Below are 21873 nucleotides of genomic sequence, written 5' to 3' on the forward strand. Positions count from 1 at the left end.
CCCCTTGCCTGACTCTACTGGTTGCTAATCCAGAGAGGCTGTGTTTGATTCCCAGCACCCACGTGGTGGCTCACAACCATCTGTAACTCGTTCCAGAAGATCCAACTCCTTTTCCTGGCCTCTGCATGTATCAAGCACACACACAGGTCAAATACCCATACCCACAAAAGGAAGCTAGCTAAATATGAGCCAGAGTTAGCGTTATGCCCAAATCTGCGAAGTCCCCCCAGAATCAACAAGGAGACAGAATCCCTTATGTAAAAGCAAAGAGCCTTTATTTTATGCAAGTTTGCAAACTCAGTCTCTCTGCATGTCCAACATATTGGAATAAACGGAGATCCCTGAGCTCAGTTAGAGTTGGGTTTTTATAGTAGTAGAGGTGGGGGTGAGGGGTTTCTTAAGGTTCAGGGCCCCTGATTGGCTGACATTTGTCTAGGGGTGCCCTGTTGAGCGTATCCTGGCAGGTGATCCTGTAATGGAAAAATTAAAAATGCTGCAGGATCCCCAGCGGCAGAAATGCTGTAGGTCCCCAAGCTGTGGTAGTGGCCATGTGGCAGCAGGCAGCGGGGCCCCAGAGCAGCCAATCCCAGGCAGAGACAGCTGCAGTTCCCCGAGCAGTGGCTGGTCCCAGGCAGGGAGACACATGGCGGACGGGCAGGAGACAGAGACATGGATAGACACGCCATGCAGAGTGAGGTTGGATATTTATTCAAGGGGTTATGGAGTGGGAAGGGAGAAGGGAAGAAGAGCAGAGAGAGAGAGAGAGAGAGAGAGAGAGAGAAAGAGAGGAGGAGAGAGAGACATAAGAGGGGGAAGGGGAGAAGTGGGGAGAGAGGCAGAAGCTGCCTCTCCGAGAGGAAGACAGAAAAAGAGAGCGAGCTCAGGCCAGGAGCTGAAGATCAGCCTGCCTCAGCGGATGGGGGAGGGAGTAGGTGTGGCTTGTCTCTTAAAGAGACAGAACAATCCTTACAGGGAACATGGGATGATGTTCCTTTCCACAACTACTTCAACTGACATTGGGGCATTGTTATCGGGGTCCCTAGCCAAGGGTAGGGAGGAAATTTAGGCAATAGGGCACTCATCAGACTTTGTTGAAGGGACAGGGGGTGTCCATATCAGCTGGACTGGTCCACATCAGCTTTTAGGAAGTTTAGGGCTCGCCACTGTTCAGAGCAGGTTGTAGTCAGCAGCTGATGCTTAGATGCGTCTGTCAGCCAAGTGGAAGCCTATTGAGATAAGTTTAAGCTAGGAACAGAAATTAAAATTTAGAAAAAGAGCAGATAACAGGTATCTGTAAACAGAAGGAATAGATTCATACCTTTGAGTCCTAGCAAAAGCTACAGACTTTGGTTAGAAGCATGTATATTTTTCTTCTGTCCAGAGAACCATGTATGGTGGCTTTAGAATGAGCTACCAAGTTGGCTATAGCTTTGTGGAAGAATCTGGATATCTTTTGCTGTTAAACTGACATTATAACTGCCCTATTAATACTATCAGAGATCTCAGAAGGATAAATAAAGTATATCTGAGTACAGACCAAATAGTTTCTGAATCTATTAAAAATGGCAGGGACCAGAGTCCATAAACAGTTAGTCATATCCAGGTCTCCACAGCATGGCAGAAGTATCCAGAACAGCAGTCTTACAGTCTTAGCCAGGCCCGTAAGGTGAATATTTTTCCTATGGAAAAGACTGAGTTTATTTTGTCTAGGAAAAAGTGGTGCAATCAATTTTCCAATGCCCTGTTGTTTGCCCACAGTCTGGACAGGGTCCTAGCAGCAAGTGTTGCACTGGGGCATCTCGCCCAGTGGTCAGCGTAATCCAGGTGGAGACCTCATGGTGTCCCATAATCTTTGGAGACCTTGGGTTCCTGCTAGGATCTCAGAGTCTCTAATACAATAAACTTATTTATTCATTTATTTATTTTTATTTTTGGTTTTTCGAGACAGGGTTTCTCTGTGGCTTTGGAGCCTGTCCTGGAACTAGCTCTTGTAGATCAGGCTGGCCTCAAACTCAGAGATCCGCCTATCTCTGCCTCCCGAGTGCTGGGATTAAAGGCGTGCGCCACCACCGCCCAGCAAGCTTGTTAATCATTGTTTTAAATGCCATATTCTGCAGATCTTTGAAGTATGAGGGCTGCCTAGGTATGCCCGATTAGACAAACTTTGCTTTTCATTACTTGTTTTGACTTTGAAAACATATACAGGGAACTAAATAAGGCTTGTTTCTGTAACTGATTATATCAGTACTTTATTTTTTTTAAGTTTTTATTTATTTATTTATTTATTTTTATTATGTATACAATATTCTGTCTGTGCATATGCCTGCAGGCCAGAAGAGGGCACCAGACCCCATTACAGATGGTTGTGAGCCACCATGTGGTTGCTGGGAAATGAACTCAGGACCTTTGGAAGAGCAGGCAATGCTCTTAACCTCTGAGCCATCTCTCCAGCCCCTATATCAGTACTTTAAAGATGACTGACTGCCTTGTATTTTTTAACAGTCTATAAGTTAGCAGCTTTCACAAGACTAGAACTCTATACTCTGTAATAATTCTGAATTAAAGGTAATAAAGAGACTGAATTAGTCATTCTGAGGGTAAACAAAGGACAAGAACAGCTATATCTAGCTGTTAATGCTGTCTCCTGCAAAGGCAAGGAACAGGTCCCAAGGTGAAATGGGGACAGGAAGGAATCTAAGAACTAGCATTGCCCTAGGGCAAATGCTGATCTATAGAACCCATCTTGGCAGGTGTGTACCAAGTTGCCCTGGGAAAGCTGCCCTGGGCCCTACATTTTTTCCCCTTCACAAGTACCAGTGACAGGACTCAGTCACGGATCCCGTCTGCCCAGGGGCTCAAGGGGGTGATACTGGGGACTTCAATACCATCACTCAAACAGTATTGACCCATTCTTGAACAAAAGCCATCAAGTCTGTTGATAAGAAGAAGCAAGATCATCAGGGGCCTGTTAGAGCTGAAAGTAAAGTGGTTAACCAAGGAGACCAGCTGAACAAGTTTTCATCCAGCTTCCCTGTGAGTATTCTGTTCTCTATCATTAACAAGGCCATTGAATCTCTAATTACCCCAGAGTGATTGGCAGAAGAGGAGGTCCAAACCTCTTAGTATCAATACAAAAATTTATGACTCAGTTTATCCAAATAGCTTAAACCCAACAAAGTCAGCAAAGACAAGGAGGCTAAACATACATTTTTAAGCCTTAATAGACCTTGAACAAAGAAATACATTTTTTTTTTTCGAGACAGGGTTTCTCTGTAGCTTTTTTTTGGAGCCTGTCCTGGAACTAGCTCTTGTAGATCAGGCTGGCTTCGAACTCACAGAGATCCGCCTGCCTCTGCCTCCCAGGTGCTGGGATTAAAGGCGTGTGCCACCACCGCACAGCAAAAGAAATACATTTTTAAACCATTAGTTAATATTTTTAATGCTTTGACCTTTTATAACTTTTTTTTAGACAACATAAAAACTCTTACTGAAGGCTTTCTTGTGGTTTTCCTCAGTGGTGTATGATATATTGTATGGCTACAACATTTTAAACAAGAACAGAAATATGCACACACTATAACAAAAGAACTTTTAAATTTACATCACATAAAATCTTGTATCAGTGTGAAACATTTGAGACCAACAGTAGGTTTTTTTTCATACATTAACCAATAATAACTTATAACCAGCCCCTATAAATGATGAATGATCAGAGCAGCTCTGGTGGAGGAAAGTCTGGCTATAATGTTACAACATGGCCAATGAAGCAACACCTATAGCCAGAGTTCTGGGCCCGTGGAGCCAAACCTTGGTCAGGTTTGATCAGAAGTTGAGGCACACAGCCCCCAGGGCAGGCGGAGGGAACACACCCATCAGCATGGGAAGGGGCAGGGTGGTATGCAGCATGGGGGGGTATTGTTACCTCTCCAGCCATAGCAATTAACCTCAGATTCTCTGTTCAGTGTTTGAAATCCTATTGGGGTACATCTGTCCCCTACAACTGTGGCTGGCAGCCTTGCTACATTGCAACAACAAGGTTGCATAGCCCAGCCACCCATCCACACAGGCACACTGCCCCACAGCCTCGTGCTCAGGGCCAAGGCTGACTCCTTTTCATGAAATGTTTAAGGCCATGGGTAGAGGTTATGTGTCTTATCCCTTTTAGGAAAATATACCCCTATGCTTATGGCCCTATCTCTAAAGTCCTGTAAGTGATCACAATATCAAAGTCAAAGAAATCATGATTTGAGTCTGTCCCATATCTACAATAAAAACCTTCCCCCCATTCACACCTTGGAGCAGACACCTCACCAATGCCATCAGTTTATACCTTCCCCTAGAGAAATGAAACTTTTTTTGTTTTTCAAAATAGACTTTCTCTGTAGCTTTTTTTTCGTTTGTTTGTCTGTTTGTTGGTTTTGTTTTTTGAAACAGGGTTTTCCTGAATAACATTCCTACCTGTCCTGGAACTAGCTCTTGTAGACAAGGCTGGCCTCTCACAGAGATCCGCCTGCCTCTGCCTCCCAAGTGCTGGGATTAAAGGCGTGTGCCACCATGACCCGGCTCTCTGTAGCTTTTTGAGCCTGTCCTGTAACTCACTCTGTAGACCAGGCTGGCCTCGAAACTACAGAGATCCTCCTGCTTCTGCCTCCCAAGTGCAACGATTAAAGGCCATGCAATCACTGCCCAGCAAGAAATGGAAATGAAGTCGTTCCTGGAGGGTCCTGTCGCCTGCCTTGCCACAGCTCTCCTCTGAGACTACAACTCTGCAAGGGTCAGCAGATGCGCATCTGTGATGCAGAGAGCCTCTGCAGCTCCAGGGCAGCTTGCTGCTGTATCTTCATCCCAACAGAAGACAAAGATCAAGAGGACAGGGTTCTTCCCCTTCCTGGGGCCTTATAATTCTCCCAGCTGCAGCCTTTTCTTGTCTGCAGAGCTGTTTGCAAGTTAAGAAAAAAAAAAAAGGATAAAAACCCTTCTGGGGACTGTTCTTCATCAGTCACGAGTAGTAAGTACTGGGTGAGGTAGCTCAGCAGCCACGAGACAGGGCACCTTGCAGGGCCTTTAAATTCCAGGTCTTTCCTCTCAACAGCCTTCCTACTTTGCTGCATCTGCAGGTCACTGGCCCTGCTCCCTCTAATCATTCTGGATTTTCCCTGAGCACACCCACAACTGCGGTATTGCTGTGGTTGCTCGGATCTGAACTGAAAATGTCCTCAAGATTGGCTTGGAGCCAGCAGGAATGTGAATAGCCTTGCCCTCATCTGGCCACCTCCCTCCCTTTGTTAGACTGTGTCAATTGTCTGTTGATCTACCCTGAAGTTTAAAGTAAGGAAGGAGCCAGAAACAATGCAAAAATAACACTAACTTTCCTTTTAACCTTCTGGTTTGTTTTTTTCCTCTTGTTTCTCCAGGCTAAACCCACAGTCCATTAGTGGGGGTTACAGGGTTCCGCCCCATCTCCACCCCCCTCCGCCCCTGTTTTTTTGGGAGGACAGCCAGTCCTAGCACTGCTTCTACTCCCTCCCACTTGGGTCCTACAAAATATTCAGCTCAAAGTCCTACTGTGCATTCCTTACATCGCAACACCCACATACAGAGATCCCTACCACTGTGCACCGGGGCGGTGAGGCTCAGAGCTCAGAACCAGGTGAGTGGCAGGGTGGGGTGGCCCCGATAGTCCTGCCCAGCTACAGGTTCCAACATTCAAGGGCCAAATAGTTGCTCCATCTTCATTAGTCTATTTGAACCCCTGCCTGGGCCTCTAACTGCTCTCCTTTCCCCGCACATACTCCACCTCAGAAGAGCAACTGTAGCTTGTCTGAGTTTCTCCTCTTTTCTCTGGCTGGTTTTAGAATCCTTTTAAATAGAAAATCTCTCCCCAGCCTGCAACAAGCTTAGTAGCTAAACTGGTTATGCTTGTCTCCGAGCAAAATAGGTTTAGATGGTTTGGGGCGTTTCTGAAGGAGGAAAAGTGGGGAGAGGCACATGCGCATGGGCTGACCATCCAGCTGCACCAGGAAGTGTAAGAGACACAGGGCTGGTTCCCCGAGTGTCCTCAGTACATCCTGGTATCTATCCAAAAATACCAAACACTGTTTTGGTTCCACCTCAGAGTGCTTTAATGTCTGGACTATGCTTGGGACCCAGGGACACAGAGAGTTTGCAGGTGGGCAGCGACACAGCCACAGAAGTGACTTTCTCTGGACTTTTTCAGACCCTCAGGAGCCCAATCTTATTTTGTTCTTTTTTGAGACAGGGTTTCTCTGTAGCCTGTCCTGGAACGTGTTCTGTAGACCAGGCTGGCCTCAAACTCACAGAGATCCACCTGCCCTGCCTCCCGAGTGCTGGGATTAAAGGTGTGTGCCACCATTGCCCAGTGACAGGATCCTAATCTTTTTATTTGGAGGGGGGATTTCGAGACAGGGTTTCTCTATAGCTTTGGAGCCTGTCCTGGAACTAGCTCTTGTAGACCAGGCTGGCCTTGACCTCACAGAGATCTGCCTGTCTCTGCCTCGTGAATGTTGGGATTAAAGGCATACACCACCACCGCCCGACCAGGATCCCAATCTTAAAGCAAGAATCTGCAGTATTGTGAACTTTAAAAAAAAAAAAAAGTGAGTTTCACTGTTCTCAATGCAGTTGATGCAACATGGAGTTAATTGAGGATATCTCCCGTCCACCACTGGTGTATGTGAAGGGTATCCCACTCATCAAATATTTTGCGGAGACTCTTGGGCCATTGCAGAACTTCACTCCCTGGTCTGATGACTTGCTTATCAGCACATACCCAAAGTCTGGTAAGCAACAGAGGGTCCCCCAATGTCCTATAGACCTCATTTTGGCAAGCAGGTCCAGACTCTGTATTCCCTTCTTTCCAGGTACTACCTGGATGAGTGAGATCCTGGATATGATCTACCAGGGAGGCAAGGTAGAAAAGTGTCTCCGGGCCCCCATCCATGCCCGGGTGCCCTTCCTTGAGTTTGGATGCCCGGGAGTTCCCTCAGGTATGAGCATTAGGGTGCTAGACACAAGTGGAGAGAGGTAGGACAAAGCCCTAGCTTAACAAAGTTCTCTGCTCAACTTTAGGTCTTGAATCTTTGGCGGAGACACCAGCCCCGCGGCTCCTTAAGACACATCTGCCACTGTCCTTGCTCCCTCGGAGTCTGCTGGATCAGAAGACCAAGGTAAAAACAAACAACAAAAACCCCAGTTATGGTAGTACCTTCCAGCATTTGGGAAGTAGAGGCAGAAGGACCAGGAGTTTAGGGCCAGTGTTTGCTACCCAGCAAGTTCAAGACCAGTCTGAGCTGTATCTGACCCTCTTTCAAAAACATGGGGAAGAAGAAGGGAAGGACAGATGGAGGGAGGGAAGGGAAGGGAAGGTGAGAGGACGCAAGGGGCCCCTGGGGTCATTCTAGCTTTGGTTTGCTATGCTGGAACTCGTGGGACTACTTAAGCCCTGTTTCATCCTGTATGGAGGGTCTCTGGCTGTCACCCTGGCAGGGCTCAGACAACAAGGAAAATGGACTTCTTCAGTGTAAACTAGAGGTGCAAAGTCCAGCTACACACAGGACATAGATGAAGGGGCTGGTGGAACTCTAACCTACTATGTGGATGTGCTGGCAATAAAGGAGTCAGATAAGATATAGTTCACAGAATAGCCAGGACATTGGCATCAAAGGTGTAATCTTAGGTCAATGGTACCCCTACCATATCTCAACAAGTCAGCTTCTAGTCCTATTTTCTTTTCTGCCATCCCCAAAAGAAATGCTGAGAGTTCCCAAGTGCTAGAAGGCACAGCACCTCTCTGGGTCCTGTGCAGGGTGATAGGAAAGCAGAAGGAGGAACCAGAACTAGGGACTGTCTGCCTCTGCAGATGATCTACATTGCCAGAAATGCAAAGGATGTGGCCGTCTCCTATTATAACTTCTACAACATGGCCAAGGTGCACCCTGATCCAGGCACCTGGGACAGCTTCCTGGAGAACTTCATGGAGGGGAAAGGTGAACCTGAGTCTGTAGCACGGAGCGGGCTGGAGCTGAGGGCACAGCTGGAGCTGACAGGCGTGTCTGTGCCCCATTCCCTTCCCCAGTGTCCTATGGGTCGTGGTACCAGCACGTGAAGGAGTGGTGGGAGCTGACACGCTCTCACCCTGTTCTCTATCTCTTCTATGAAGACATGAAGGAGGTGAGACTGCCTGCTGCCACTTCTTTCTGTGTCACAGGCAGGAGCATCACTCACCTGGTCCTGTCCTGACCCCAGCCCCATCCCAGCCCCACCCCACACCAGCCCCTCCCATCCTACCTCCTGGCTAGACCCTCAGTGCAGCTCATCAGAGGGCGCTGCACAGCCTTTATCTTGGAGCAGGTGTCACTCATGCGCCACTGTTGATCTGGTGGTTTGCTGCTCTTGCTTCTCCCTGCTCCAAGTCTGGACACCAGAGATCAAAGTCTGTCCCTGTCCTCTCCCAGAGTGAACCCACAGAGATCATGCCAAGATGGCAGGGTAGGAAGCTACCTACTCTGCATCAGGGCAAGAGGCTCACAGTCAAGGGGTCAGGTCTGAGAATTCCTTGGTAGAAGTGGTGCTCCCTATGGGTACTCTCCCAACCTTATCCCAATGAACACCCAGAGATCATTTCTATGCTTCAGAATCCAAAAAGGGAGATCAAGAAGGTCCTGGAGTTTTTGGGGCGCTCTTTGCCTGAGGAGACTGTGGACCTCATTGTTCACCACACATCCTTCAAGAAAATGAAGGAGAACCCCATGACTAACTACACCACTCTCCCCTCTGCAGTCATGGACCATGATGTTTCTCCCTTCATGAGGAAAGGTAGGTAGTAGCCTGGATGGGCATTTGGAGGATTTGGGGAAGGGAGGTCGGATGCAGCCAATAAAGCCTGCAGTCCCATGGGTCCTGTGGCTGTGAGTACAGTCTCTCTCCCTCTCTCCCTCTTCAGGTACCACTGGGGACTGGAAAAACACCTTCACTGTAGCTCAGAATGAGCGCTTTGATGCCCACTACGCTAAGATGATGAGAGGCTGCAATCTCAAATTCCGTTGCAATCTGTAAGTGGATATGGCTATCCTGGGAATGGGGGGGGTAAGCTGACATAACCCATTATGACCTCAAGAATGAAATATGATGCATCCATGTTGTATGCCTACAGGAAATCTGAGCCAACAGAATGACTAGGACTGGGGCCGTACACGAGTGAAGAGGATTTTATCAACATGTGTCAGGAAAGCAATCCATTCGCGCAGTGAAAAGGAACCCAAACATGCAAGAGAAGAAGACAAAAACTGTATTTTACCTGAAAGAATAAATGACTGGGCCTTCTCCCTCCTGCGGCCATCAATCCCATGTGTCTGACAGAGGAGGGCAAGAGGGTCTGAAGCAGTGAGGCCCAGGAGACATGGTGAGAGGAAGAGTATTTATTTGATTACAGGAACTCCTTTGTTGCCTTTTCCCATGAGACGCAAGCCTGCCAGCCAGCTTCACTTTTTCTTGGGCTCCTTACAAGCCACCACGTACCTCTGGGCCACATTGAGAGGAGGGGAGTAGCCATCTGCATAGGAGGTGTCTTCAAACAGGACTGAGTAGTCATCCTGAGGCTGTAGGGTACACATAGGAAGCCTGATCAAGATGCTTCTAGGGCAGCCTCTCCTTGCCCAGAGCCCCAGCTGCATCTCCCGCCTCTCCCGCCTTCCTCTCTACTCTCTTCCTGGTGCTACCAGGAAAGCCTATGTTCAGGAGATGAAGGGCTACAAGGCAGCAAGCAGGCGTCCTGAAGAAAGATGGGGAAAATCCTTAAGGTTCTGGTGTCCAAGACCTTCCACGGTAGCTCCTTACCCGCTGTGGGGGGGTGTGGATCAGGGCACGGTAGAAGCAGGTGGTCTGGGGATATAGGGCTAGCACCAGCTGCTCCTTCTGAAACAAGGCCTCAGGGTCTGTCTCAGGGTTAGCTTTCCACTGGGGCAGTGGGATGATGCGCCGCCGACTCAGGGTGTGTCTCCTGGGGGAAAATACATGCCGTGACCAGGGAGGCTTCTCCTAGAAGCCTGGTGACTCCACTGCTCCCCACTTGGACACTCACTCTTTGCCTTCTTCATCAATGTCGTCTACCTCATACCTGTGGGCAAACCAAAGGGAAACAGTGCTGGAACAAAGGACACAGTCTGCATCCAGGAGGAAGCAGGAGAGAGGATGAAGAGGGGCTGCAGAAGCTGACGTGGTGAGCATGTGGCCGGGCACACACTCACTTGTTGGTAGCGTGGCTGTAACTGACTACTTCAGCCAGGATCCACTGCTCGTCCCCGTCCACAGCCTTCACTCTAGCAGCCACCTTGTCTCCAGGTTTGGCCACATAGTCCCCTGAGGCTGGAATGGCTCCACAGAGGGGTGGGGGCCTGTGAGAGAAAGCCTGTTAGTCTGGGCCCCTGGCACCAGCCCTCTCTGGCCAGTTCCCGCCCTCACTTGTCACCAGGCTTCCCGATCCAGAGGGGCAGGGTCATGGCCGACTGCTGCAGCAGTGTCATCAGGACCCCTCTGCGCATGGTCTTCCGTGGAGGCTCCGAATCATTGTAGAGACCTGCGATCTTGGCCGCTGTGGGAGCAAGGGAAGCCCTGAGGCCTTGTGGATGGTGCCTGACCCAGTCACATCCCAGCAACTGTTCTGAGCTAGACCATGTTATACCAGGATCCCCAAACCATCCATACCCCTTCTTAACAGATATCTAAGGTTGGGAATGGCCAGGCCTAACTCTCAGATGGGTGAAATATCAGGACAGTGGCTACTGTCATGGAGAGGAACTAAAAAGGAGGTCCTAGGATGCAGACTATATTCTGTTTCCTGACCAGGGCCCTGGATATGTAAACGTGCTGGGTCAATGAAAATTCCTGGAGTGAGATCCTTCTGTGATCTCCTTTCTATTAGTGTTTGCATTTCAGCAAACGCTGCACAGATTATCTAGTGTGAATTCTTGGCCTCATCAGCCATGGCTCATCACACTCTTCAACTGAAAACAGACAAAAATGGTACCATGATCACACTAAGGGGAAAAAGAGTTGCATCTGGGGCAAGACAGATGTCAAAAAACCAAGGCATTGGCACCCAAGGAGACCTATGAGGCCGAGGGCTAACCCAGCTTCAAATGTGTTCACCAAAGCATGCCACAGAGGGAGCAGTGGTAGAAAGGAGAGGTGACCAGCCCTGGCTAAAGTGAGCAAGGGCAGTGTGAGGGGTGAGGCACAATCTCCTGGGTCTGGGCAGAGACCTAGGCAAACTCTCTGCCTCTGAGTCTGTCTCAGATCAGCTGTCAGGTGACTGCACCAACTTATGTCCCATGATCCTCGCCTGCCAGGGCCATAACTGCTTTCCCCCAAACCCACACCTGGCCTGGTTAAGAAATGCCCTGCATTTTCTCCCACTTACCAATCCGCCTCTCTTCCAACAGAGACTTGATCTCAGCTATCTTATCCAGTGCTTTGCGGAGGATGCTAGGCAGGGAAGGGGGAAAAGGGTGCTGGGTGAGGCACTCAGCATAGGCTTCTTGGCAATTTGGGCTCCCAGACCAAGTCTATGCTAAAACTCCAGATGCTGTTGGGTGTGGCTGACACCTGTAATCTTGGCCCACAGGCGGCGGCAGCAATCCTGTGCTGAGTCTGATGCCGTCTTGGCCACACAGTGAGCTCCAGGTCTGCCTGGGCTAGAGTGAGACCTTGCTTCAAACACAAAAGGAGAGGCTCTAGAGATGGCCCAGTGAATTAAGGACCTGTTATGCAAACTTAGGGTCTGAGTAGATTCCCAGCACCCATCTGAGAGCCAGACATGGTGCCTGCAATCCCAGTGCTGGGTGACTGTGGAGACACTAAGATCCTGGGAGCTCACTGGCCAAACAGCCTGGCCAAATTCATCAGTTTCCGGTTCATGGGGGACCCTGTTTCAAAAACTAAGGTGGGCAATAATCAAGGAAGACTCCAATACCAACGAGGAGCCTGCACATGCGCTTCCACCCACCTGGAAGGCAGAAGGAGGTGGATCTCGAGTTCGAGGTCAGCCTGGGCTACAGAGTTCCAGAACAGTCAAGGCTACACAGAGAAACCAAACCAAACCAAAACAAATAAAAATTTACTAAATTATATTTTTGACAAAATACATGTGACACTGGCAGCTACATTATACATTTCATGTTCATGGATGTCTTTATTGTGTAAGAAGCCACAGCGAGTGTCAATGCATCTAAGTTTGTGACAACGCTGTGTGATACTCACAGTGGGATTCACCAATGGCAGGGCTCAGAAAGTTAACTAACTAATGACTGTGAACTTTTTCAGAGCTAAGGATGGAACCCAGGGCCACTGGAAAGCTAGGCAACTGCCCTACCACTGAGTGATAGCCTCAACTCTATTTTTCAATTAAAAGCATAAGGAGCAATGTAGCAGAAAGTGTCAGGACAACCCCTGGAGAAAGCAGGCGTTCTGAGAGGTTACTGATACGGCCTTGTCCAACACTGTAGAAGCCCCACCAAAGTTCTGACTCAGCCCTGAGGTGACAGGAATGGAAGATCAGATTTGAGCACCTCATGCCCCTAATAGGCTCGTGTTTGAGCAGGTGGTCCTCAGTAGGCGTGGCTTTTTGCAGAGTTGTGGATCCTTTAGGAGGCGGGGCCTTGCTAAAGGAAGTGGCTGGGGAGGGGCAGACCTGTGCTCTGGCCAAGCTCTCTGCTTCCTCAGTACAATGCAGTGTAACCAGCAGCCTCATGCTCCCGCTGCCATCCTTTCCTTCCATGACAGACAATGCTCTCAAAGCAGGAAGCTAAAATAAACCATTCTGTCCTTAAGTGCTTTCTTCTGGGAGATTTATTACAGTAAGGAGTAAATAACAGTGAAGCTCCAGGGCTGGTCCAGGTAGCAGAAGGAGAAGCAGAACCCCTAGAGACAGCAGGCAAGCTCAGAATAGCCCCAGTTACAGGAACTTGCTCCTATAAGACTAAAGCCATTGCCACTCCTGTGTAATCCTGTAGCCTGAACCTCCAGAAGTCAATTTACAGATGGTCCAAGCTGGCAGGAAGGCCGGCAGTGGATATCACTATACAGGTTCTCCAAGTCTCCCAGAGAAGGCTTCAACCTTAATCAGCAGGAACAACTCCACTGTGGGTCATTTTATCCTGTTTCCATAGCAAACCTATAGCAATGCTTTAGCCTGGGAGTGCTGGGCCTCAGTGAGGCACCCAGAAAGCAGATAAAGAATGGCAATCAGGAGGCCAAAGATACTGTGAAAGGCTGATATTGCTGCTGGGCCTGAATGGAGTTCATAGTTTTATGTCCTACATCCAAAATTGCAGTCTACATCAAAAGAAACAGCAACAACAAACCCCACCAAGAACCTAGTCCAATGCTTCAGAAAAAAAACATAAAGGGATACTCAAGGGCTGGAGAGATGGGCTCAGAGGTTAAGAGCACTAACTGCTCTTCCAGAGGTCCTGAGTTCAATTCCCAGCAACCACATGCTGGCTCACAACCATCTGTAATGAGATCTGGTGCCCTCTTCTGGCCTGCAGGCATACATGCAGACAAAACACTGTATACACAGTAAATAAATATTTTAAAAAAAACCGGGATACTCAAACTAATTGGTGACATGAAATGGGATTTTCAAACAGTCACAAAGCATCTCCCCATAAGACATTTGCTAATTACACAGAAGAAAACAGAACCTGGGAGAAACCACATCAAGTAATGAGACATAGTATCTTGGGCCTTCCAATAGAAGACTACCACTGTGCTACCAATGCCTCAAGTGTCAAACCTGAATCTAGAAGCAAGGAAGCACTAAATACACCCATGAGAGGGTCATTCTACAGAATAACTAACCTATAGCCTTCAAAAGGTCAAGTCACAGATGGATAAGAGAGATTAAAAACTGATCCAGGTGAAAGAAACTGGAGACATTTGCACAATGGAGATCTGCACTAGCACAGGGCCTCTTTCATGATGAAATATGAATAAGCTCTCTGGGTCACAGTTTTATGTCTGAGCTGATATCCTAGTTTATACACTATATAAGAAACACTATGGTGTTTATTACTTATCCAGATGAGTTCAGTAGCACCCGCGGCATGGGTTTGTCTGACCTAGATGGAATAGCGTCATCTCTCTTGCTTGCTTAGTCTCTCCCAGCTGCTGTGTTGGGAAGGTCTGGTTGGGTGTTTACAGGGTGACAAAAGGATTTCAGTGCAGGCCATGTTTACTTAACAGGCCTCTGAGTGCTGACTGCTGGGTAGGTCGTGCTAGAATCATCCGTACCAAACTCTTTTGAGTCTTTACTCTGCCAGCGTTTAGGACAGAAAGGGCAGTTTGCTTTTTACTCTCAAATGGAGATTTGGGGTGTAACTCAGTGGTACTGAGCTTGCCTACTACACACAAGGCTCTGGGTCCCATCCCTAGCACTACAAAAGGAAAAACACAAAAACCAGAAAAAGAAACACACAGCCTTCTGGGTTTCTCCCACCCCCACCCCCGTTTTCTTTTTTGGTTTTCAAGACAGGGTTTCTCTGTAGCTTTGGAGCTTGTTCTGGAACTCACTCTAAAGGTCAAACTGGCCTCAAACTCACAGAGATACACCTGCCTCTGCCTCCCGAGCGCTGGGATTAAAGGAGTGCACCACCACTGCCTGGCTGCAGCACTCTGACTTATGCAAGTTACTCCAGCCCAGGTGAGTGGGAAGGGCTAGGCATTCCTAAGAATTCATGTTGTTTCTTCTTCAGGAGTAGAACCCATTCTTCTGTTCCCCAACCTCACATGGGGAGCCATGCCAGAGCCCTCCATCCAAACTAAAAACCTTGCCATCTTGAACCTCCCTTCTGCCAACTAGTTCCCTAAATAGATCTCCAAACATCGCTGCTCTTGCACTGGCTTTGCTCTCTGTTCTTCTCCCACTGCTCCCGCAGCTCCACTAGCACTGTGGGCTTGGTCTCTAACTGGCTTTGAATCTTTCTCTAACTCTTCTTTTTCATTGCAACTCTAAGGCTTTATTGTTCCCCAAGGCCTCTAGAGTGAGGCTTGTGGTACTCAGGCCCTTGTGAACCCCCCTCCCCTGCTTCTGAGCCAGGCAGGCTACTCTTGTCCTTTCCCCACAGCTGGCTCCTTGGGGGCCTAAACATGCAGGCATTACTAAAAAGAGCAAACTAAGACTTATTAGGACAATTAATTTTCTGCCTATAACTTGCATTAAAAAGTGAAGAGATCTGGCTACACATAACGGCACATTAACTGTGACTTTTATCAGAGTCCTGTGAGATGTGTTCATTTAAAATAAGCAGAGCTCTGTCAGCACCTAGCAAAGTACTAACTGTGGACTTCTGCCTTAGGAACCAGACTTCCCCATTTACTAGTTGTACGAGTTTTGGCAGATTTTATTATCCCTCTATGAGTCTGTTTTCTTAGCAGTAAATTGGGACAATCCTAAAAACTACATCAAGGGAGTGCTTTGAGGATCAAGTGAAGTAAATTAACACAGAAGTATTTGGGCCAGGTATGGTGGAACACATCTTTAATCCCAATATTAGGGAGGCAAAAGCAGGCCAATCTCTATGAGCTAGAGGCCAGCCTGGTCTATGTAGTGAGTTCCAGGGCAAGCAGAGCAACACTGTGTGATTCTGTTTCAAAAAATAATAATAATGATAAAAAATAACAAAGTACTTAGAATGAATGGTAGCAGGAGCACAGCAGCGCCACACAGTGGTCCCTGTTCCCATCACAGGCTGCAATAGTCAGCATATTCCCACGGGCCACAGAATCTGGCCTTCTCCCCTCATAACTCCACAGTATGTTCACAATCCAGTAGAGTTATTACTTATATTTTAACGACAAGGCAAGGGAGTTTCGGCCGAATCGACTTCAGTTCACACGCTAGGAAATGGTCAGCAGGGTATGACACTGCTTCACTGCCGTCTATAGAGCAGTAAGTAGAAGGGAAGAGCGTGGGAGAGGGAGGCAGAGAAGGGCAGCTCTGTGGGTGGTACTCACTTGCACTCAGCCTCTGCATCGGCCTTGGCGGTTGTGTAGAGGCCACGCAGCTTTGTCCGGTAATAAGGAGAAACTATAAACACAAGCATGAGGAGGCATGAGCAAGAGGAGGTAGCAACATGTAACCCTGACTCCAGGACATCAGAATCAGCCCGCAGAGGCTCAAGGCCAGGGCCTGGGTTCTCAGCTTTATGAGTTCAAACACGCTCCCAAGGGGTTAGTAAGATGGCTCCGTAGGGAAAGTACTTGCCTTGGAAGTACTTAGGAACCCAAGCTTAAAAAACAAACAAAAAACAAATCAGGCATGACCAGCCTGGCTCAAACACTGAGTTCTATGATAGCCAGGGCTGTTATATATAGTGGACCATCTCAAAAAAAGAATGGTGTCCAAGAACAAAACATGAAGTTGGCTTCTTCTGCACACATACACATACACGTGCATTTACAGCCTCCCCGACGCATGTTAAGAAAGTGCTCCCTGTCTGTTCATCAGGGTCACATTTCCATAAGGTAAAGATGCCGCCACCATTCTCAGAAAGCACCTTCTAACCTGCCACCTGTCGATACCTGGCAGGTGCAGAGAACCAAGGAGAAGAAAGAACTGTCCAAGGCTATTCTGAGTTAGAAAGTACCAGGCACAGGTGACCTGCCTTGGAGAATATTCAGAAGCCATGGGTGACTCTGCTTCAGAAAAGCCCTGTGCCCATGAGCTCTAAGGTAAGGGTGAGTTCAAGGCCGCTTTTCCAGTCCTGAGCTGAGAGACTCTGAGGTCTTTTGGTGCAAGGCCATCAGTCCCTGCCATTTTAGGTCATTCAGCCAAAGAAAAATGACCCCACAGAGCAATTTTAGAACATGCAGAAACAAGCAAAAATCCCTTTGATGACACAGTAAGGCCATGTTCCTGATCTCAGCCCTTCCCACCTCCTGTCTCTCCTGCCCTCAGTTACTCACTCTTGTTCTCAGTCTGCATCCGCTCGTGGGTTTTCTGGATGTTCACCAAGTTGTGCTCACTCCTCGAACGCTCTTCCTGTAAGGATGAGGTCAAGGGGCCATGAGGTAGACCCTCGCCCTAACAAAAGGCTCCCTCTGTGTTACACTGCCCCGCCTGTGGCTTTTGACAGACGATTCATTATATACCTATCCTTACAGTATCATACCCAAGAGCTCCACCCCTAAACACACTCCATGCAGCTCCTATCCTTTCAGCCCACCCCAAGTCTCCCAGGCTCTGACAATAACACCCGTGTACTGTCTCTAGCTTTGTCTTTTCTGGACTTTGTCACACAGTTGGAATGTGTATGTGTGTGTGTGTGTGTATAGCATATAACCTACTGCGATCTTTCACTTAGCAAATATGCGCCAATATTCAGATCCTTATTTTTTAGGGAATACCAACTACAAAGGGTATGTTCTGGAGAGGAGTTTCTGGGAATTGCTCCTTCCTGGTTCACTGGACCACACGGTCCAGCAGAATAACCAATGTGTGGCTATAAACATCAATAAGCCAGATATGGTGGCATATGACTTTAAACCCAGCATTCAGGAGGCCGAGGCAAATAGGCTCCCCCTATGAGTTGGGTCAGCCAACTTTACATAGCAAGTTCCAGGCCAGCTAGGACCACATAGAAAGATCCTATCTCAAAAACAAAACAATACAACCACACACACACACACACACACACACACACACACTCTTCAATGAGCAAATGTCTGAAAAGGCAATAATGGACAAAATAGAGCAATGGCACGCTCAACATGCCTCTGTATGTCACAGACACAAACACACCATGCTTTATTAGTGAACGAAAGAAAAGGTATTTTAATATATAGGAGGAATGAGATTTACAGCACAATGGGGCCGAAGATATGGCTCAGCAGTTAAGCGCACTGGCTGCTATTCCAGAAGACCCAGGTTCCAGTCCTTGCACCATATGGTAGCCCACAAATGCCTATAACTAGAGTTCCAAGGCATCTGACAAACTCTTCTGGCCTATAGGCCACCAAACACGCATGCAGTGAACAAACATACAGACAGGCACTCAACCATAATCATAAATAAAAACAAGCCTGAAAAAAAAATATAGAACTAGCTACCACCTGGCAGATCCAGTTCTTGGCACCACATGCAGGACAAGCAAATGTGCATGTGACTGTCACCTTTTAGTCCTAGGATGGGGCACTGCACATTTTCTGGTATGAATGTCACTGCATCTAGGCCATCATTATACATCTGCAACACGAGCACAAAGTAAACACTGGCCCACAGACAGAAAGGGCTTTGGGAACCAGCAGATGACGGCCTGTGCCTTGTGGGACAAGACAGATTCCTGACGAATGAGGAGCTGCCTTCAGAGGAAGAGTATTTGCTGATTAGATAAGATGATCAACCTGAGCTCTCTTACAGGAAAAAGGCCAAGAATGAAGGTCAATCTAGAAATGGTGAGGGCCTCTAGAGTCAGGCAGGACCAGCAAAAATGCCAGGTAATTCTAAAACCATCCATCATGGGGAAAGAAAGGGTTTAAACACTGACTCAGCAGAGCAGGCTAGGTACTTTGAACAGATAGAGGCCAGAGAAGCCACAGACAAGCCCTCACTGCTGCAGCCCATGGGCATACTTATGTGAGTCTCACGGAGCTCCAGGGCACTTGTCATGCAGTGAAGCATTAGGGCTGCTCCTGAACCAGCTAACAGAACGACTTCTGCTGTGTCGACACCAAAAAGAATGATCCTAAATACCGCCTGCGCCTATCTCAAAGGAAGGTGGCAGATTCCAGTATGTAATGCATGGTGATCTGTCTGGACTGAGGCAAGGTGACTGGTTTTGTTTTCATATTTGATCTGAAGCCCAGAAATATGTGGCCATGGGCAGCAGAGGGTTAACTCAGCAGGCCTGGGTTGTCTCAACCCCACACATTCTAAAGTGCTTTGGCCTTTGACCAGATCCTGGAAGCTAACTCTAAGTCCTTCGATTGCCTTGCCTCATAAGAACATCTGCGATTTTTTGGAGTTTGGAGATGGAGGAAGAGGAGTGATGGCTGATGGGTACAGGTCTAAAGCTGACCGTGGTGACCACTGTACGACTAAATTTCTAAAACAATCACTAAATTGAACGCCTTCAATAGGAGCTTTGTGTTGGATGTGATCTGTCTTTCAGACGGCTGTTAAACAAAAGGAACCCTGAAATCTTGTACTGGACAGAAAACCCAAAAGGAATGGCAGTCAGACACAAGATTCCCCCCTGCCGCCCTTTTCCAGCATCTTAGCTGACAGTGGTCTCTCTGAACATGACCCCACCTCCATACAGCTTAGCGCCACAGCCCGTGTTTCACTCGCTCTTACCTGGGTTTGCTTGATCAGCTGATGGAGCTCTGTGAGAAGCTCTGCAATTCGGGAATCAGCAGAAACGAGGGCCATGGAATGGGCCTGTGAAGGACATCTGGTCAGAGGGAAGAACGGAGGGAAAGCTGTCACTGTCTGCTGTGGGTTGAGCTGTATTTCTGAAGCGTGAAGTCCTAACCCTTGGCGCATGTTAAGGATGTATTTGAAAACTGGGTCTTTGCAGAAGGAAGTCAGAAGTAAGACAAGACCTTAACCTGGAGTGACAGTGTCCTTATCAGAGACAAACACACTCAAAAGGAAGATAACCACAGAGGCAGAGACTGGAGTGATGTAGCAAGTGATTGTTGGCCTTAAACTTGAAAGCTTTTCTCTTTGCCTTCAGAGTGGCCAGAGTGATAGCCAAGCACCGCCACACTCTACTTTAAATAAGACATTATATGAAGATGATTTCCAAGTCAAATGGACATCATTTTCTTACTAGAAAGAGAAATCACTAAAAAAAATCTTTCCCAAGGTAACTTAAATATATTGCAATAAAATGTTTTTGCATAACAAAAAGTAATTAGAAAAATAAAGATGACAATAAAAGGTAAAAAGAACGTTATGAGTAGTTGAAGATAGATACATCTAAAATAAAGTTTTCTTGGAATGAGGAAGGTTTTTTGGATGGGTGCTGGAATTTTGTACAATACTGGTTTCTTAGAAGGGTTGTTCTGGTGCCAGGCATGGTGGTAGGTATCTGCAATTCTACCTACTCAGGAGGGACAGGGGAAATTCCATGTTCCAGGCCAGACTAAGCTACATAAAACAAACAAACAAACAGACAAAACAAAACAAATTATTTAAAAAAAAGAAACAAAACAAATACTGGGTGTAGTCAGGGGTAGAGTGCTTGCCTAGTGTGCACAGGCCCTACGGCCAATCCCGAGGGTGAACAAAGCTTTACTGTGACACACTCCCGATGTGCAAAGGATGCACAGTGGAGATCCTAAGGAGGCAAGAGGCAAACGTCCCATGTCCATTCTTTGTATAAACACACCCAGTTGTTTAAAAAGTTAAAAATTAAAATCCCCACAATGATTAGGATGGAAGGTTGTGTAGAGTCCCTTGTAGGGAGTTAGCATGTATGTTGGCTTTAGATAACACTGTCCTAGAGGTATTTTCAAGAGCCATCCATCTTTCCTGGTAAGATTGTGAACTGGCATGGAAATTGAAGCAAGTTCTTCTTGGTATACATCACAGTTGATTAGCTTTATATGGGACAGTTCTTTTTTTTTGTTTGATTTTCAAGACAGGGTTTCACTGTGTAGCTTTGGCTGTTCAAGAACTCACGGAGATCTGCCTGCTTCTGCCTCTAAGAGCCAGGATTAAAAGTGTGTACAACCACTGCCCTGGAGAGACAGTTATCTTCAACTGTGATACAATTTACATGAAACAGTTGGTCTATTATCTGAACGCCACTCTGCAATTGTAAAACAAATATGGCTTATCAGGACTAGATATAGTTCAATGGTACAGTGCTTGTCTAGTATGTTCTATGTCCTGGGTTCATATGTTTCTTTGGGTTCCTGTGTTTCTTTGTTTTTAATTAAAAATTATCTTATTTTATGTATATGCTGTTTGCCCACCTATGAACCATGTGTGTGACTGATTCAGACAGAAGCCAGAAAGAGAGCACTGGATCTCTTAGAACTGGAGTTACAAATGGTTGTTAGTCAACATGTAGGTGCTGGGAACTGAACCTGGGTCCTCTGGAAAAGCAATTAGTGTTCTTCTGCTGAGACATTGTTCCAGTCCCCCTCCCCTTTTTGAGACAGGGTTATGCTATGTAGCTAGATTCAACTAGAACTCATGACGTGGTCTACAATGTTCTTAAACTTGTGATCTTCCTGCTCTGCCTCCTGAGTGCTGAGATTATATGCCATCATTCCCGGCAAGGATTGATCCCTTGTGCCACCAAAACAAATAATAAATCAGAAGAACTAAGTAAGGATGGGGGAAGACAGCTCAGTGGGTAAAACTACTCACTGCACAGGCATACCGACTTGAGTTTAGATCCCCGGAACTCATGTAAAAGCTGGAGGCAGTAGTGTAAGTGGCTGAAATTCTAGCACACCTACAGGAAGGGAGAGACTGGACAGGTGAACCTCAAGAAGCATGCACAGCACAGAAAGGACCAGCACCACAAAGAGACCCTGTCTTAAGGTGGAAAGGTAAACACGCAAAGACTGTCCTGCCTTCTATATGCACACTGTGGTAGGCACTAACCACTCACCCATCTGTTATATATAAATATAAATATAACTTTACATATAACTCATATATAAATGGGGAGGAGGAGACCTATTAGATTTCATTTTCATGGATGAGAAGACAGAACATTGTTCCGACAGCAACACTCCCCTGCTGATCTGCAGGACTCAATGCAATCTTAACCAAAATCTTTTCCTGAGAAAGGACATTTCTAAAAGTGTCAGGAACTTGAAGATGAAGACTATTCG

General features: G+C 47.2%; 2 protein-coding genes across 7 annotated transcripts in view; one reads left to right on the forward strand and one right to left on the reverse strand.

Annotated features, from left to right (window-relative positions):
• Positions 1-1063: 1063 nt before the first annotated feature.
• Positions 1064-21873, reverse strand: part of Sgf29 (SAGA complex associated factor 29) — a 44194-nt gene continuing 23384 nt past the window's right edge. The window contains exons 2-12 of one of the 5 annotated variants that reach the window (XM_041666838.1): positions 19373-19469; positions 16984-17059; positions 16033-16105; positions 11438-11502; positions 10480-10609; positions 10266-10412; positions 10100-10135; positions 9856-10018; positions 9538-9617; positions 9317-9394; positions 1078-1226 (exon numbers count right to left, since the gene is read on the reverse strand). In XM_041666838.1, the coding sequence (XP_041522772.1) occupies positions 9358-9394; positions 9538-9617; positions 9856-10018; positions 10100-10135; positions 10266-10412; positions 10480-10609; positions 11438-11502; positions 16033-16105; positions 16984-17059; positions 19373-19447 (882 nt within the window). In that variant the 5' untranslated portion in view covers positions 19448-19469 and the 3' untranslated portion in view covers positions 1078-1226; positions 9317-9357. Of the gene's footprint in view, positions 1246-9316; positions 9395-9422; positions 9618-9855; positions 10019-10099; positions 10136-10265; positions 10413-10479; positions 10610-11437; positions 11503-16032; positions 16106-16983; positions 17060-19372; positions 19470-21873 lie in introns of those variants that run through there. The other 4 variants (XM_041666839.1, XM_041666841.1, XM_041666840.1 and 1 more) reach the window with 4 other exon arrangements.
• Positions 5520-9346, forward strand: Sult1a2 (sulfotransferase family 1A member 2). Of its 2 annotated transcripts, XM_041666835.1 has the most exons (9): positions 5520-5650; positions 6643-6800; positions 6882-7007; positions 7090-7187; positions 7880-8006; positions 8096-8190; positions 8655-8835; positions 8963-9071; positions 9173-9346. In XM_041666835.1, the coding sequence occupies exons 2-9, from the start codon at positions 6653-6655 to the stop codon at positions 9192-9194; spliced, it is 906 nt and encodes a 301-aa protein (XP_041522769.1). In that variant the 5' UTR covers positions 5520-5650; positions 6643-6652; the 3' UTR covers positions 9195-9346. The 2 variants fall into 2 exon arrangements, with proteins under 2 accessions (XP_041522769.1, XP_041522770.1); XM_041666836.1 differs by lacking the exon at positions 9173-9346 and having other exon boundaries at positions 8963-9075.

This window comes from Microtus oregoni, unplaced genomic scaffold, assembly GCF_018167655.1.
Source record: "Microtus oregoni isolate MIOR12 unplaced genomic scaffold, Mior012 000016F_ref0000370, whole genome shotgun sequence".
Lineage (NCBI taxonomy): Eukaryota > Metazoa > Chordata > Mammalia > Rodentia > Cricetidae > Microtus > Microtus oregoni.